This window comes from Sceloporus occidentalis, unplaced genomic scaffold (genome assembly GCF_023333645.1).
Source record: "Sceloporus occidentalis isolate IW3139 unplaced genomic scaffold, rSceOcc1.0.p SCAF_7, whole genome shotgun sequence".
Taxonomy (NCBI): Eukaryota; Metazoa; Chordata; class Lepidosauria; order Squamata; family Phrynosomatidae; genus Sceloporus; species Sceloporus occidentalis.
Window position 1 is genome coordinate 73,206,481 of NW_028316987.1, and position 13,282 is coordinate 73,219,762.

At 41.0% G+C, this 13,282-nt stretch overlaps 1 protein-coding gene across 1 annotated transcript in view; it reads left to right on the top strand.

Annotated features, from left to right (window-relative positions):
* Window positions 1–13,282, top strand: part of MALRD1 (MAM and LDL receptor class A domain containing 1) — a 281,268-nt gene that overhangs the window by 187,752 nt on the left and 80,234 nt on the right. Inside the window, exon 26 of the mRNA XM_089531427.1 lies at window positions 10,208–10,483. Within this exon, the coding sequence (XP_089387553.1) occupies window positions 10,208–10,483 (276 nt within the window). The remainder of the gene's footprint in view (window positions 1–10,207; window positions 10,484–13,282) is intronic.

The following is a 13,282-nucleotide window of genomic DNA, read 5'->3' on the forward strand; positions in this document are numbered from 1 at the left end:
CATAGGAAACTTTAACAAGATGGAGCTAATGGACTGAGCCTTAATTCTTTGAGGTTACTACTTCCAACAGAAGTAAAACTCTTTCATTTGGACTACAGATGGCAGATTTTTCCTATACAACACCTAAAAGTTTTTCCAGATATAACAGTACAGACACCTCTTGCGTAAATCAGTATTCTCTGCCTAAGAATGCCTTGCACAGGACAGAGTTTGCCTGGATCTCAATGGAAGTTACTTTGCAAAATTCTTTCAATCCCCCCATCCCCAGATCACTGTCATCCTGACCAGCAAAAACAAACAAACAAAACAAAACCAGAACAAGAATATGGCCTGCTACATGTGTGGGGCCAGATATTAACTGAGACAGGCCCATGGAAGCCATAAAATCCTGAGCTAACCTTGATGAGGGTGCCTAGGCATGGATATTAAAATCCCTCGACACAATAAGTTTGGGGAAGAGAAACACCATTTCCAAGATCATCTCCAGCAGCTCTGGCAAGAAGACAGTTGAGTAGTGGGGTGGATGGTACACCAACAGGATCCCTATCATGTCTCATAGAATCATAGAATAATAGAGTTTAAAGAGACCTCAAGAGCCATCCAGTCCAACCCCCTGCCGTGCAGGAATACACAATCAAAGCAATCCTGACAGATGGTCACCCAGTCTCTGTTTAAAAGCCTCCAGAGAAGGAGATTCCACCACACTTTGGGGGAGTGTGTTCCACAGTCGAACAACTCTTACTGTCAGGAAGGTCTTCCTAATGTTGCGGTGGAATCTCTTTTCATGTAGTTTGCATCCACTGCTCCATGTCCTAGTTTCTGGAGCAACAGAAAACAAGCTTGTTTAAACAGGGCTATCATATCACTTCTTAACCTCTTGTTCTCCAGGCTAAACACACCCAGCTCCCTAAGTCTCTCCTCATAGGGCAGGTTTCCAGACCCTTCACTATTTTGGTTGCTCTCCTTTGGACATGCTCCAACTTGTCAACATCATTTTACAATTGTGGTGTCCAACACTGGACACAATACTCCCAGTGAGGCCTGACCAAAGCAGAATAAAGTGGCACTATTACTTCACATGATCTATACTTCTATTGATGCAGTCTAGAATCACATTGGCTTTTTTAAACTGCCACACCACACTGTTGACTTATGTTCAACTTGTGGTCTATAGGGCTCCTAGATCCATTTCACATGTACTGTTGTCAAGCTAGGTATCCCTATCCTATATCGGTGCATTTCATTTTTTCACTCTAAGTGTAGTACCTTACATTTCTCCCGGTTGAAATTCATTTTGTTAGTTTTGGCCCAATTTTCATATCTATTAAGGTCATTTTGCATTTTAAGCCTGTCCTCTGGGATATTAGCTATTCCTCCTAATTTGGTGTCATCTGCAGATTTAATAAGCAAGCCCTCTATTTCTTAATCCAATGTCTCATAGCCCTATTGGCAGATGTATATGTTAGGAAATGACATGTATGTGACCACAAGATAGAGCTGTAGCGGAACCTATTACAATTCCAGTGGCAGTTGACACTTGCATTATGGAATGTTGATGCTGTCAGTCCTTCTGAGAGAGTGTCAGTTATGACAGTTGGTGTTAGAGTAACTGCCTCTCTGTTTTTTGTTGTTATGGTTGTTTGGTTGGCAAAGTAACTTATTTATTAAAGTAACATTTATTAAAGCCCTCGTGTAGAGTGAAGGCTTGAAGTGCTCTTGTTGTTATTTCTCAAGCTGGGAGCTTAAGGCCCTTTGCAGTGGTGAAGGAATATTTTTCTTCTTGGCCTGAATACCTTTGCAGACATCTCTTCAGATTCCTTCTCCCTGGTGTCCTGTCGACGTGGTTCAACTCTGTAGGTGGTTGTGGTGGACACAGTGCGTCTTTCCACGCCCTAACAGTATACACTCAAACTTTAGAGATTGTCAGGTAGGATACCTCAGTAGAGGGCTGGATTACAATAGATCACTATGACTCCTCATACCCACCCATCTGATCTTGCCTACTTTTGCTGCACCCAGGAACCTAGCAGGCATAACCATTTTGTATCATTTGTCTCAGAATAAGGATTCATTTTGTAAATATGTTTCCCAAACTCAGTTCATCTCTTGGACAGACAAATTTGGCACATTACTAGTTTCAAGTACTTTATGCCCTCAAAAATACTTTTTCAGTTGTGGTGGAGGCAGTGGTGGAGGCAGCGATTTGCATCATCATCATCATCATCATCATGATATCTGTCTGTGTGTATTGTCTGATTAGATTGAAGAAGACACAAATGAAAAAGAAATCACGTCCCAGGTACAATCCATCCCATGGCTGCAGTTATGTGCTGGGGGAATGATTTCCATTAAACACAACAGAATTTACTGAAAGGAGAACATGCATTAGGTTGTTCTGTAACACTGTCTTTTCTTTGTCTATAAAGGATTACTGTTGTTGGAGACTTGCCTAGAAACCAGTCCAGCAGTGATGAGATGCCATTGGGATCTACTAAGTGCAGACAGGGATATCTTGTTTAGTAGTCAGTCAACCATCTGTTGTTAACCTGAAAGGTTGTGTTTAACAAGATGTAATTTCCCAGTGTTGATAAGGCCCTCAGAGTCAGTTTAGAGTTCAATAGCATGCCAACCTAGATCATGACTACATTGCTTTGGCCACCAGTGAGGACACAAATTGACAGAGAAACCTGCCAGTGATAGGCTTATTTTCAGTAGATTTCTCACAAATCCCTCAGGCCAACTCACTATAAACTATGCATCATATATACCACTACCCAAAGACTGTTCTGTTCCATATACTACTATTTGGTAAATCAATATGAATCACTACAAAAAAACCAACTCCATTAAAATATTCCTTTTTCTTCATTAATCTTTCAGGAACAGTATTTTCTCTAAATCCACAGGCTATTCAGACTATTTCAATAAATGTGTATACACCCATCAAAGTGTGTTGACTATTGTCAAAGCAGATTTTTGCCCACATTACCCATCTAATTGATGGGTAATGTGTCCTGGGCATAATCAGGAGAAGTTTAAGAATGCAGTGATCTGAATGAGACATATGAGCCAGAGATTGGAACCAAGGTGTCGATATTTATTATGATATGTTACATCACATTAACAAAAGTAGTAGAGTACCAGTTTCCCCAAGAATGTGTAATTTAACATTGAGGGCATTTTCTCTGAAATAAGATCGGATTATTTCCATCTGCTATGTTGTCCCCTCTTTTGTAGTTGTTTTTGATGTGTGCCTTCAAGTGTTTTCTGACTTATGGCAACCCAAAGACAAACCTATCATAGGGTTTTCTTGGCAAGTTTCTTCAGAGGTTTGCCACTGCCATCCTCCGAGGCTGAGAATGACTTGCCCAAGATCCCTTTTTTGACACCTCCCTTATGTAGAGTTTTCCAAGCAGAAGAGACAGCAACCAGAATGAGAGGGAGGAAGAGAAGGAGGAATGGACACAAAGAAGAAGCCTGCAAGCATGCTCATTTGTTTTGCAAAGGCACATATTGGAACAGGAAGCCAGTAGTGTAAGAGGGGGAAAGAAAAAATAATGGCTAAAGAAGTTTCTCTGCCCCCTACAAAAAATATTTTCTCCCTCCTGCCCATACTACTTTGCATTGGGGGGCTTTGTGTCATCCCCCCATTTTGGATAGCACAGACAAGATGGCTTGAAACCCTTGTGGAGATACCAATCCTGCCCTCCTGCTGCTTGTTATATAACACTTTTGCTGATGCTACTTGGGTGTAGCCTTTTTGTTGATTCACTTAGATATGCTGCAGTTATCTATATGTCATCACCCTCCCCTGATATTTGAGCTGGGCAAGCAGTGGGCAAGTGTGGGTCATATCTGTGCATATTCATTGTTATTCAAGTATTGGAAAAGTCTCTTGGGTTGTTGGGAGCTTGGGTTGACATTAGTTATTGGGTTTGTATACATTATCCATCTTTGCCTCTGAGGGGATAGAAGGAAGGGCCCCCATCTGCCCTCAACAAAGGAACTCTGCTCCCCCCCCCCAACAGAAGGCACCTGGCTCCATCTCCCTCTCCTTCTGGTCCCAGAATTCCCCACAGGAAGAAGGACAAATTTAACCTGTGCTGCCTGGAAGAACTTCCTGCTTGCATTGGACTCTTTCCCAGAAGGCCTGACCTGGCAATATTATTATTGTTTTTGTTATTATTGTTATTGTTGTTGTTGACCTTTTATTGTAAACCCCTCAAACTCCTTTACCACCTCAGAAAGAGAGCCAGCTACACCTCTTTCTTTTCTCTGTGAACCCCATCCTTCCCATGGCTCGCCACATTTCTCCTAACCTGATCCCCATTCGGCCTCTCCCTGTCTCCCTGCTTCCCTTTCTCTGTTCCCTCTGGAACTGCCGCTCTGCTGCCCCTAAAGCAACAGCAATCCACGACCTTTTTCTCGCCAAATCCCTTAATCTCCTTGCTCTCACTGAAACCTGGCTCCCAGCCCATGATACTGCAACCTCCGCTGCCCTTTCTTTTGGTGGTCTCTCCTTCACGCACACAAGCCGCCCTGAGGGTTGAGGAGGAGGGGTTGGTATCTTGCTATCTAACTCCTGCCAGTTTCAAGTTCTATCTTTTCCCCCCAGCTATCATTTCTCTTCCTTTGAGTTTCATTCTATCAGACTCTTTTCTCCTGTACAGCTCCGGGTCGCAGTTATTTATTGCCCTCCTGGCTCTGCCACCCAGTTCCTCTCAGACTTTGAATCATGGCTGACATTCTTTCTTTCAGATTCAGTCCCCACTTTGATCCTAGGTGACTTCAATATCCACATTGATGATTCCAATAACCCTACAACATGTCGCTTTAACTCTCTGCTAGCTTCTTTTGGCCTCCAGCCACACTCCAACTCTTCAACTCATTCTCTTGGTCACTGTCTTGACCTGGTTCTTGCTGCAAACTGTGCCATTTCTGACTACCTGGCACTTGACTTTTCACTATCTGACCATCATTTAATCTCCTTTGCTCTCACTTATACTCCACCTCCTCGTCATACTGTTCAACGCCATTTTTGTGATCTTCAATCTGTTGACTCTAACCATCTTGGTCTGACCCTGGATTCATCTCTCTCTTCCCTAAATCTCGGGGATTCTGCTGATTCAGCAATGTCTTTATTTAACTCTACTCTTTCCTCGACTCTCGGCCATTTTGCCCCTGTCTCTGTACGCACTTCTTCCTCTAAGACTAGGCCTCAGCCCTGGCTTACCCCCAACATTAAGTTTCTCTGGTCCTGCTCTAGAGCAGCCGAACGTCTTTGGAGAAAGTCCAAAGAGTGGGCTGATTTTATCCATTTCAAATTTGTTCTTTCTTCCTTCTCACGGGCCCTCTCTATGTCAAAACAGAATTATTACAAATCATTGATCTCCGCCAATGAGAGGAGCCCGCAGCGTTTGTTCTCCACCTTCAACACTTTGCTTAAACCTCCCTCTCCTCCTGTCTCTTCATCATTCTCTCCTAATGACTTTGCTAACTATTTCATCTCTAAGATTACCACTATTCGCTCTGAGATAGTCCCTCCTGATTCTTTTCTGCTCTTAATCTTCTATCGCCTTCGCCTAACAAATTTTCTGTGTTTCCTCCTGCTTCTTTGGATGAACTCTCTACACTTCTGAACTCTGCCAAACCTGCAACTTGCTCTCTTGATCCAATTCCTACTCGTCTTCTAATCTCTATAGCCCCCTCCTTTCTGCCCTCGCTTCTCCATATCTTCAATCTCTCTCTCTCTCTACAGGCTCCTTCCCGTCGGACTTCAAACATGCTCTCATTTCCCCAATTCTGAAAAAACCTTCTCTTGACCCCTCCTCTTTGTCTAGCTATCGTCCGATTTCTCTTCTTCCCTTTCTTTCTAAGGTTTTGGAACGGGTTGTCTATTCGCGCTGTCTTGAGTTTCTTGAAGCCAATTCCATCCTCAATCCCTTTCAGTCTGGCTTCCGCCCAAGGCATTCTACAGAGACAGCTCTCACCAAGATCTCGAATGACCTTTTACAGGCCAAGGCTAATGGCCTTTACTCTGTTCTCATCCTTCTTGATCTGTCTGCAGCCTTTGACACCGTTGATCACTGTCTTCTAGTTGATATCCTCTCTGATCTTGGGTTCTCAGACTCTGTTCTCGACTGGTTTAGATCTTACTTGTCTGGCAGATCTTTTGCAGTAGTTGCAGGTGGTCAGACTTCATCTCCTGTTCCCTTATCTGTTGGAGTTCCCCAGGGCTCTGTTCTGGGTCCCCTTCTGTTTTCTCTCTACACACTGTCCTTAGGAAAACTCATCAGCTCTTTTGGCTTTTCCTACCATCTGTATGCCGATGACACCCAGCTGTATCTTTCTGCCCCTGACCTTTCTCCAAGGCTTGAACAGCAAGTTTCGTCTTGCCTCACAGCTGTCTCGCAGTGGATGTGCCATCGGCGTTTGAAGCTCAACATGTCCAAGATGGAGCTTCTTGTCTTTCCTCCTAAGCCCATCCTTCAACACTCCTTTTCTGTCTCTGTGGACAACATTTCTATTCAACCAGTCCAGCAAGCCCGCAGTCTTGGTTTTATCTTTGACTCTTCTCTGTTGTGTATCCCTCAGATCCAGACCACAGCCAAGGCTTGTAGATTCTTTTTATACAATATTGCCAAAATCCGACCATATCTCTCCGCCTCTACTGCCAAGATCCTGGTCCATGCCCTAGTGGTCTCACGACTTGATTACTGTAATGTCCTCCTGGTTGGGCTTCCTCTTTCTCACCTCCGTCCTTTAATCTCTGTCCAGCATTTAGCTGCACGCATTATCACTTCCACCCACCGCTCTGACCACATCTCTCCTGTGTTGGCATCCCTTCACTGGCTCCCCCTCCCTTTCCGCATTCAGTATAAGGTCCTGCTGTCCACGTTTAAAACCCTTCATGGACTGGCCCCTCCCTACTTATCAGACCTTCTTTCTCCTCACCTTTCCACTCGGGCCCTCCATTCTAGTAGTCAAGGTCTGCTGTCTCAGCCCAGGATTTCCTCTGCCCCATCCCGGATTCGCCCCTTTTCACTCGCTGCCCCTCACTCCTGGAACCTTCTTCCCCCACAAGCAAGAGCCATCACTTCTTTTACCAGCTTCAAAACGGAGTTGAAAACCATCCTGTTCAGAGAAGCGTTCCCAGGCATTGCATAATTGTCGCTTACTATTTGATGTTCTTGTGGTGCCTGTTTATTGAACCATTTCCTGTATTGCTATGTACTGTATATGTATTATCCTACTTGAGAGTATGTATTTTCCCTGGAAAATGATTAACCATCCATTATGAAGCCAAGCCCTCCCTCCAGTCCATCTGCCTTGGTCCAGGCCTTGGAGGTAGAGAGGAACTGCTGGACCTCTTACCCTTTCCCTCCACCACTCCCTTCTCCTTCTGTGTCATGTCTTTTTAGATTGTAAGCCCGAGGGCAGGGAATCGTCTAACTAAAAGATTGTATGTATAGCGCTGTGTAAATTTACAGCGCTTCATAAATAAAGGTTAATTATTATTATTATTATTATTATTATTATTATTATTATTATTATTTGGTGATGGAAAGCATCAATTGGGACTTAATCCAGCTTCTCTTTCAGTTGCCCCATCTTGCTCTGACCTTATATATTGTTTTCATGCTGCCTGTGAAGTTGTTTGCTCTCAATATCATTCTTCTTGAGTATGTATTTTTAACTTTACTCATTCCCTTTCAGTGGCTGGGTGGGTGAGAAAGAGAGTTTTCAAAAATTCATGCAGATATTTCTTTCCTAAGCTCAAGAGAGAGAAGGGGTGTAATTGGAGTGTAATAAACATCATGTTAACACAGATATAATTCACACAGACTTTATTTATTTATTTATTTATTTATTTATTTATTCATTGAATTTATATTCCATCTTTCCCCCCAAAATGGGATCAAAGGTGGCATAAAGCCTTTTAATGTATACATAAGGCTGTGACACTTTTCCAGTATCTCTGATATGAATATGCTGTACTTAATTCCCATTGTGTAGTTGTCCCACTATCTCTAGAGTTTGACTACTGCAGTCTAGGTGTGTCGCAAGAGCTGGTATGATGTGGTGCTTGGAATGTAGACATGTAGGACCAGCAAAACAGGTTCAAAATTCATGTTACTGGTGAAGTTCTAAATCTCAAGAGCTGATTCTCTCTTGACTGACCTCTCCTTCTGCAAGGGGAGAGAATTATCTTTTCCTGAGATCCTTGGGAAAAATATGTAAAATGTAATATGCAAAACACTATTGCAGCTCTTTCAAAAGAAAGCTATATTTGCCCATTTGCCATTCTTAAATGCAAACAACTGTCTGGCATCTTCCATAAGTGCTGCTTAAATGCTTTCTGCATTAAAGAATGGCAAATTCACTATACTGTATCACACTAAATTCCTGTTTTAGATTAGATTCTGATTCTCAAGGAAACCTGAGATTTTCTTTATCTAATAAAGGTAAGGAATTGCAGAGCTGTAATTAGGAAGAAGGAATGGAAGAAAATGTTTATTCCCTCACTTTTTGAGACTGAATTCTAACAAATGAGTGTGAATTCAGTTAAAATCCTGAACTGACAGAATCTCATCATCTCTTGCCATGAAAACATGTTATTCTCCTAATATTGTCTAAGCGGAATTGTTTCATTTATATTATAAATGTTTATTACTTCCTTTGTGCTCATGAAACCAAACTATATCACAGCCCATATCTGGGCCTAAAAGGTATAATAAATTCAAACCAGGTTTAATGCTGCAGGAAATACTGAATCATTAATGTTAATGAAACACTATAATAAAAAGTGCAAGCAATAAAAAATGAGGCTTTATTGTGTTAATTGTTTACAAAGTGACAGCTCAAGACCACTTTATCTGAAAAGACTTTAAAAGTGTTCTGTAAACGCAGAGTATTCCCAGTGATGTCTAAGGTATTGTGCTTATGTCTACACCAGATTAATGGAGATGAGCATTTGATCAACTATCAGATATTTCACTGCCTAAGGCCCTAGGGTCACTGCTTTTCACTCTTTTTTATATTGGCCTCTCAATCCTAAACACATTTATTTTGATGCACTAATTGATTTCTTCCTGAAGGGAGAAAATGCTTCCTTATAAGGTCTGGAAATAAGGCTTGAATCATAGTCTTGGTTCATATGTATGTTGACCCCTGTTAAATTCCAGTTCTAAAGATAAAATGTCAGAAAGGTATAAATACTCAGGCTCTAATTCTGCCAAAGGTTTAAGCACTCTCATTAGTCAAGGTAATGAGCCTCTTTTTCTCTCCCTCTTTTTCTCACTCCCCAGAACAAAAAATGATACATTGGCTTATTGTGACTATAAAGAGAATTTAGGCTGCAATCCTATACCATCACCTGGAACAAACCCAACTGAATGCCAAGGGTCTTATTTCTGAACAGACATGGAGAGGATTCCACTATAAATTGAAGCAGCCAACCTTCTTTAAGAGTGATACTGTTAATGTATTTTGCAGAACATTGCTGGGAAATGAATTAATGAATTGTAACTAAGAATATGATCCTGTGCATGTCTACCTAGGGTGCATCTACACTGTCAAAAATTCAATTTGATACTACTTAACTGCCATGGCTCCATCCTACAGAACCCTGGGATCTGTAGTTTTGTGAGACACTAGCACTCTTTGGCAGAGAAAGCTAAATACCTTGTAAAACTACAAATCTCAGGATTCCATTGGATGGAGCAACAGCACTTGGTGTCAAACTGCATTATTTCTACAGTATACATGCACCCTTAATCAGATTTAAGCCTTGTTAACTTCAGTTGGTTACTCTTCCTTGATTGAATACTGCCATCCTATATATTGAGCAATATTGTCTCTTCCAGCAAACCATGTCATGTCATCATATGTTTAAAGAATGATAGCCTCAGTTTTGCCATTTCAGCTTCTAAGAGGAGTTAAGGGCTGATTTGCTCCAGGAACCATTTATTTGTGTTTTTGACAGTCCATTTTTTCTATAGAACTGTCCTCTAGCACCAGCTTTTAGTACTGGACTACAATATTGCAAATCTAAAGACTGCAATTTAAGGATATCCTAAAGCTTTCTAAAGACAAAAGCAAAGGGGGCCACATCAAATTGTATGGTGAAGGTGGTTCTTTAGCTAGTACTGTAATTGAAATGTTGTCCCTGGGAGTTGAAATGGTCATCCTTGTTGTCTCCTTCCAGGACCAATTGTACCACAGCCTCCAACCTGTAGCAGTGGCCAGTTCACCTGCATATATGTGAAACAATGTGTGCCCCTTTCTTCAAAATGCAACATGATGGAAGATTGTGCTGATGGGAGTGATGAAATGGCCTGCCCTACAGGACAACCTAACACAGATCCTCCAAGCCTTTGCAAGGAAACAGAATTCCAGTGTGCTAACCAGTCATGTATCCCATCACTCTTGAGATGTGATGGAGTGACTGACTGTACGTTCAATGAAGATGAAGCCAGTTGTCGTAAGTCATGTGCTATTATGCAGCTCAGTTTGCACTTATTTTTCTTCAAGTTCTTTCCAGAAAAAGGCTAATCTCAAATATGGGATCGGTGGTCTAAAACAGTGCATCTCAAACTATCTAATAGGGAATCTGGCAATTCCCCATCCCCATGTGCCAGGAACTGTCACCATATTTATGCCCATTAGCTACAATTCTTTATTTCTTTCCTTATCAGGGACCAGCAGCCAGTGGCTCATGAACTGGCACCAGTCCATGGACGACCACTTTGAGTAGCTCTGCTCTAAAACATGCGGAAGTTGCCTGTTGCTGAATTAGAATATTATGATTCTAGAGATCATATTTGTTTAAATATTTTTAAACTCTAATACACTTTGACATGGGAAAATATATTGCACGGATGAGTGTCAAAGACAAGGACCAGAAGTCTTATCAAAACCTTAAAGGTGGAGATGGGTGAATTTACACCCTCCGTATGTTGTTGGGCTGCAAGTCCCATTATTTCTAGCCAGTGTAGAGTGGTGAGATGATCAGGGTTACAGTTCAACAACATTTGTAGGCTCATATGCCACCTGTTCCTGCTTTGAGTTACTGTATTTCTATTTAACACCTCTGATAAAATAGATTAATGTAATTATAACATGTGTAAAATTCACTCATTGACTGATGAATGTTTCAAAATAAGAGATACTTAATGAACACACTGATTAGTAGAAAAGGTCTAATGGGAGCATATATTCCACCAGAAGGCACCCGGGTGGATAATTGACTTATAAATAAAGTTTCATTGGAATGTTGGCCTGATCCAAAGATGGATCAGTTGGCCTAATTCAAGATGGATTTGAAGGCAGTGTAAGAATTCTTATTTATAATAAACAGCTACCTTGTTGCCTTAAAAATATCACTAAAGTTACAAAGTAAGTTTGATATGTGGCCTCAGCAATCCTGGAATTTTATATGGTCTAAGATGTGGACACTGTGTGAGTGGACTTGCTTATTTACTTCAGTAGAGGGAATAGCAGTCTTTATACATCCTTATGGTTGCCTTCTTCACTCAAGTGAATGGGCTAACTTCTTCAGAATCTATCTGCTTTTCCCATAGGAAGCAAAGGCTTGCAAAATGGAGCAGAGAAAGAAGCAAGTTGGTTTAAATAGGGAGTTATTTTCATAGGAAGCCAGGGCTTGTAAAATGGATTTAAATGGGATTTTCCCCCCCAATAGGACGCAAAGGCTTGCAAATCGGAGTGGAGAGAGACGCAAGTGTTTTTAAATGGAGAGGTTTTCCACTAGGAAAGCAAAGGCTTGCAAAACACACTGGGGGGGGGGGGGGAGGAATTGCTGTTCAATGGAGATTGGGGTGTCAGGCTTGCTTGCTTTAGGACTTTTCTAAGCACTACTGATGTATTAACCCTTGTATAAGTCTACACCAAATTTTAGGGGCAATTTTGGGACATAAATTTTTCGACTTATAGTCGAGTATATACAGTAGTTGCCATATATACTTGACTATATAAATCGACCTCATGTATAAGTCAAAGACAGGATTTGGGTCCAAACTTATGGATTTTAGCCATGACACATAGATAAGTTGAGGGTAAAACTTAGGGGCGTGTAACAAAGGATTTAAAGGATGAAGCAAAGGAAAACAATGCCAAAGAACTTACAAAATTCCAACAGGCATAACTGTTTCAGCTCACTCTAAAAGCTGGATGGATGAGAGAGTGGGGGGGGGGGGTGACAGTGCTTCCAAGACAGATTACACACTTACCATTTTACCAGGGGATGGGTCCTTTTTCATATGAGTACATATATTTTTCATATGAGTACAATATTTACATTGACCCATGGATAAGCTGACTCAGGTTTTTTGGGGTCAATTTTTCAACTAAAATTTCTAGACTTATACATGAGTATATGCAATGTATTTCTGTGTGAATTTCTAAATTGTATGGTAACTCTTGTTAGGTTTCTTAAAGTTCTAGGATATCTCCTCAAACTAGCAAGACATGTGATTAAAATAAAATGCACTTTGTTTCCCTTCCTGCCATACTCACCTAAACCTACATTACAAGCCATTCAGATTCTTTTCTGGGTGTTGAGCCCTCGAATTCTATCAAGTAAAAACTCTTTTTTCCAAGAGAAACAGCTAGACGGGGAGGTGGGGATGTTCTGAAAAGTTCAAACATACATTCACATGGCAAAATGAAGCAATAAAAAAATGTCATTTGTATTTTTGAAAATCCTCATCTTTGCCAGTATGTACTGCCACCAGAAAAGTCTTGCCATGTATGATTTAAAGATTTGTGTAGACAGGAGGATTCCTGCAGTTCTGTAAAAAAAAAAAAAAGCTTGATAGTTGGGTATATTTGTTAGTGTTGCATTATAGCTATTACTATGGAGGATTTTATTTCCTGCTCTGATTTCCAGAAGCATGAAATTACTGTTTATTGTTATAAATTCTGTACTTAGTCAGCCTTTCTGTCATTCTCAATTCTAGCAAAGAAAATATAATCTCATTCTTAAAAAGAAACTGACATGATTTATTTTTTTAACATTGTTTTTTTTTAAATGTAGTTAATGCTCATCTGCATTGCTCCCATGCTCCATCAGAGTACTGCTTACAGCTATGACCAAAAATTTTCTGCCTTTCCTTCTGCATTTAAAAGGATCCAGATTGTATCCCTATAAACCTTTAAAGACAGACAAAATGTTAAGGGATAAATTTTTTAAAGGACTGAGATCGTTCTCTCCCTGTGGTGCAAACAAGAGGAGCAGCACCTGTAAAAATCTCATTAACATTCA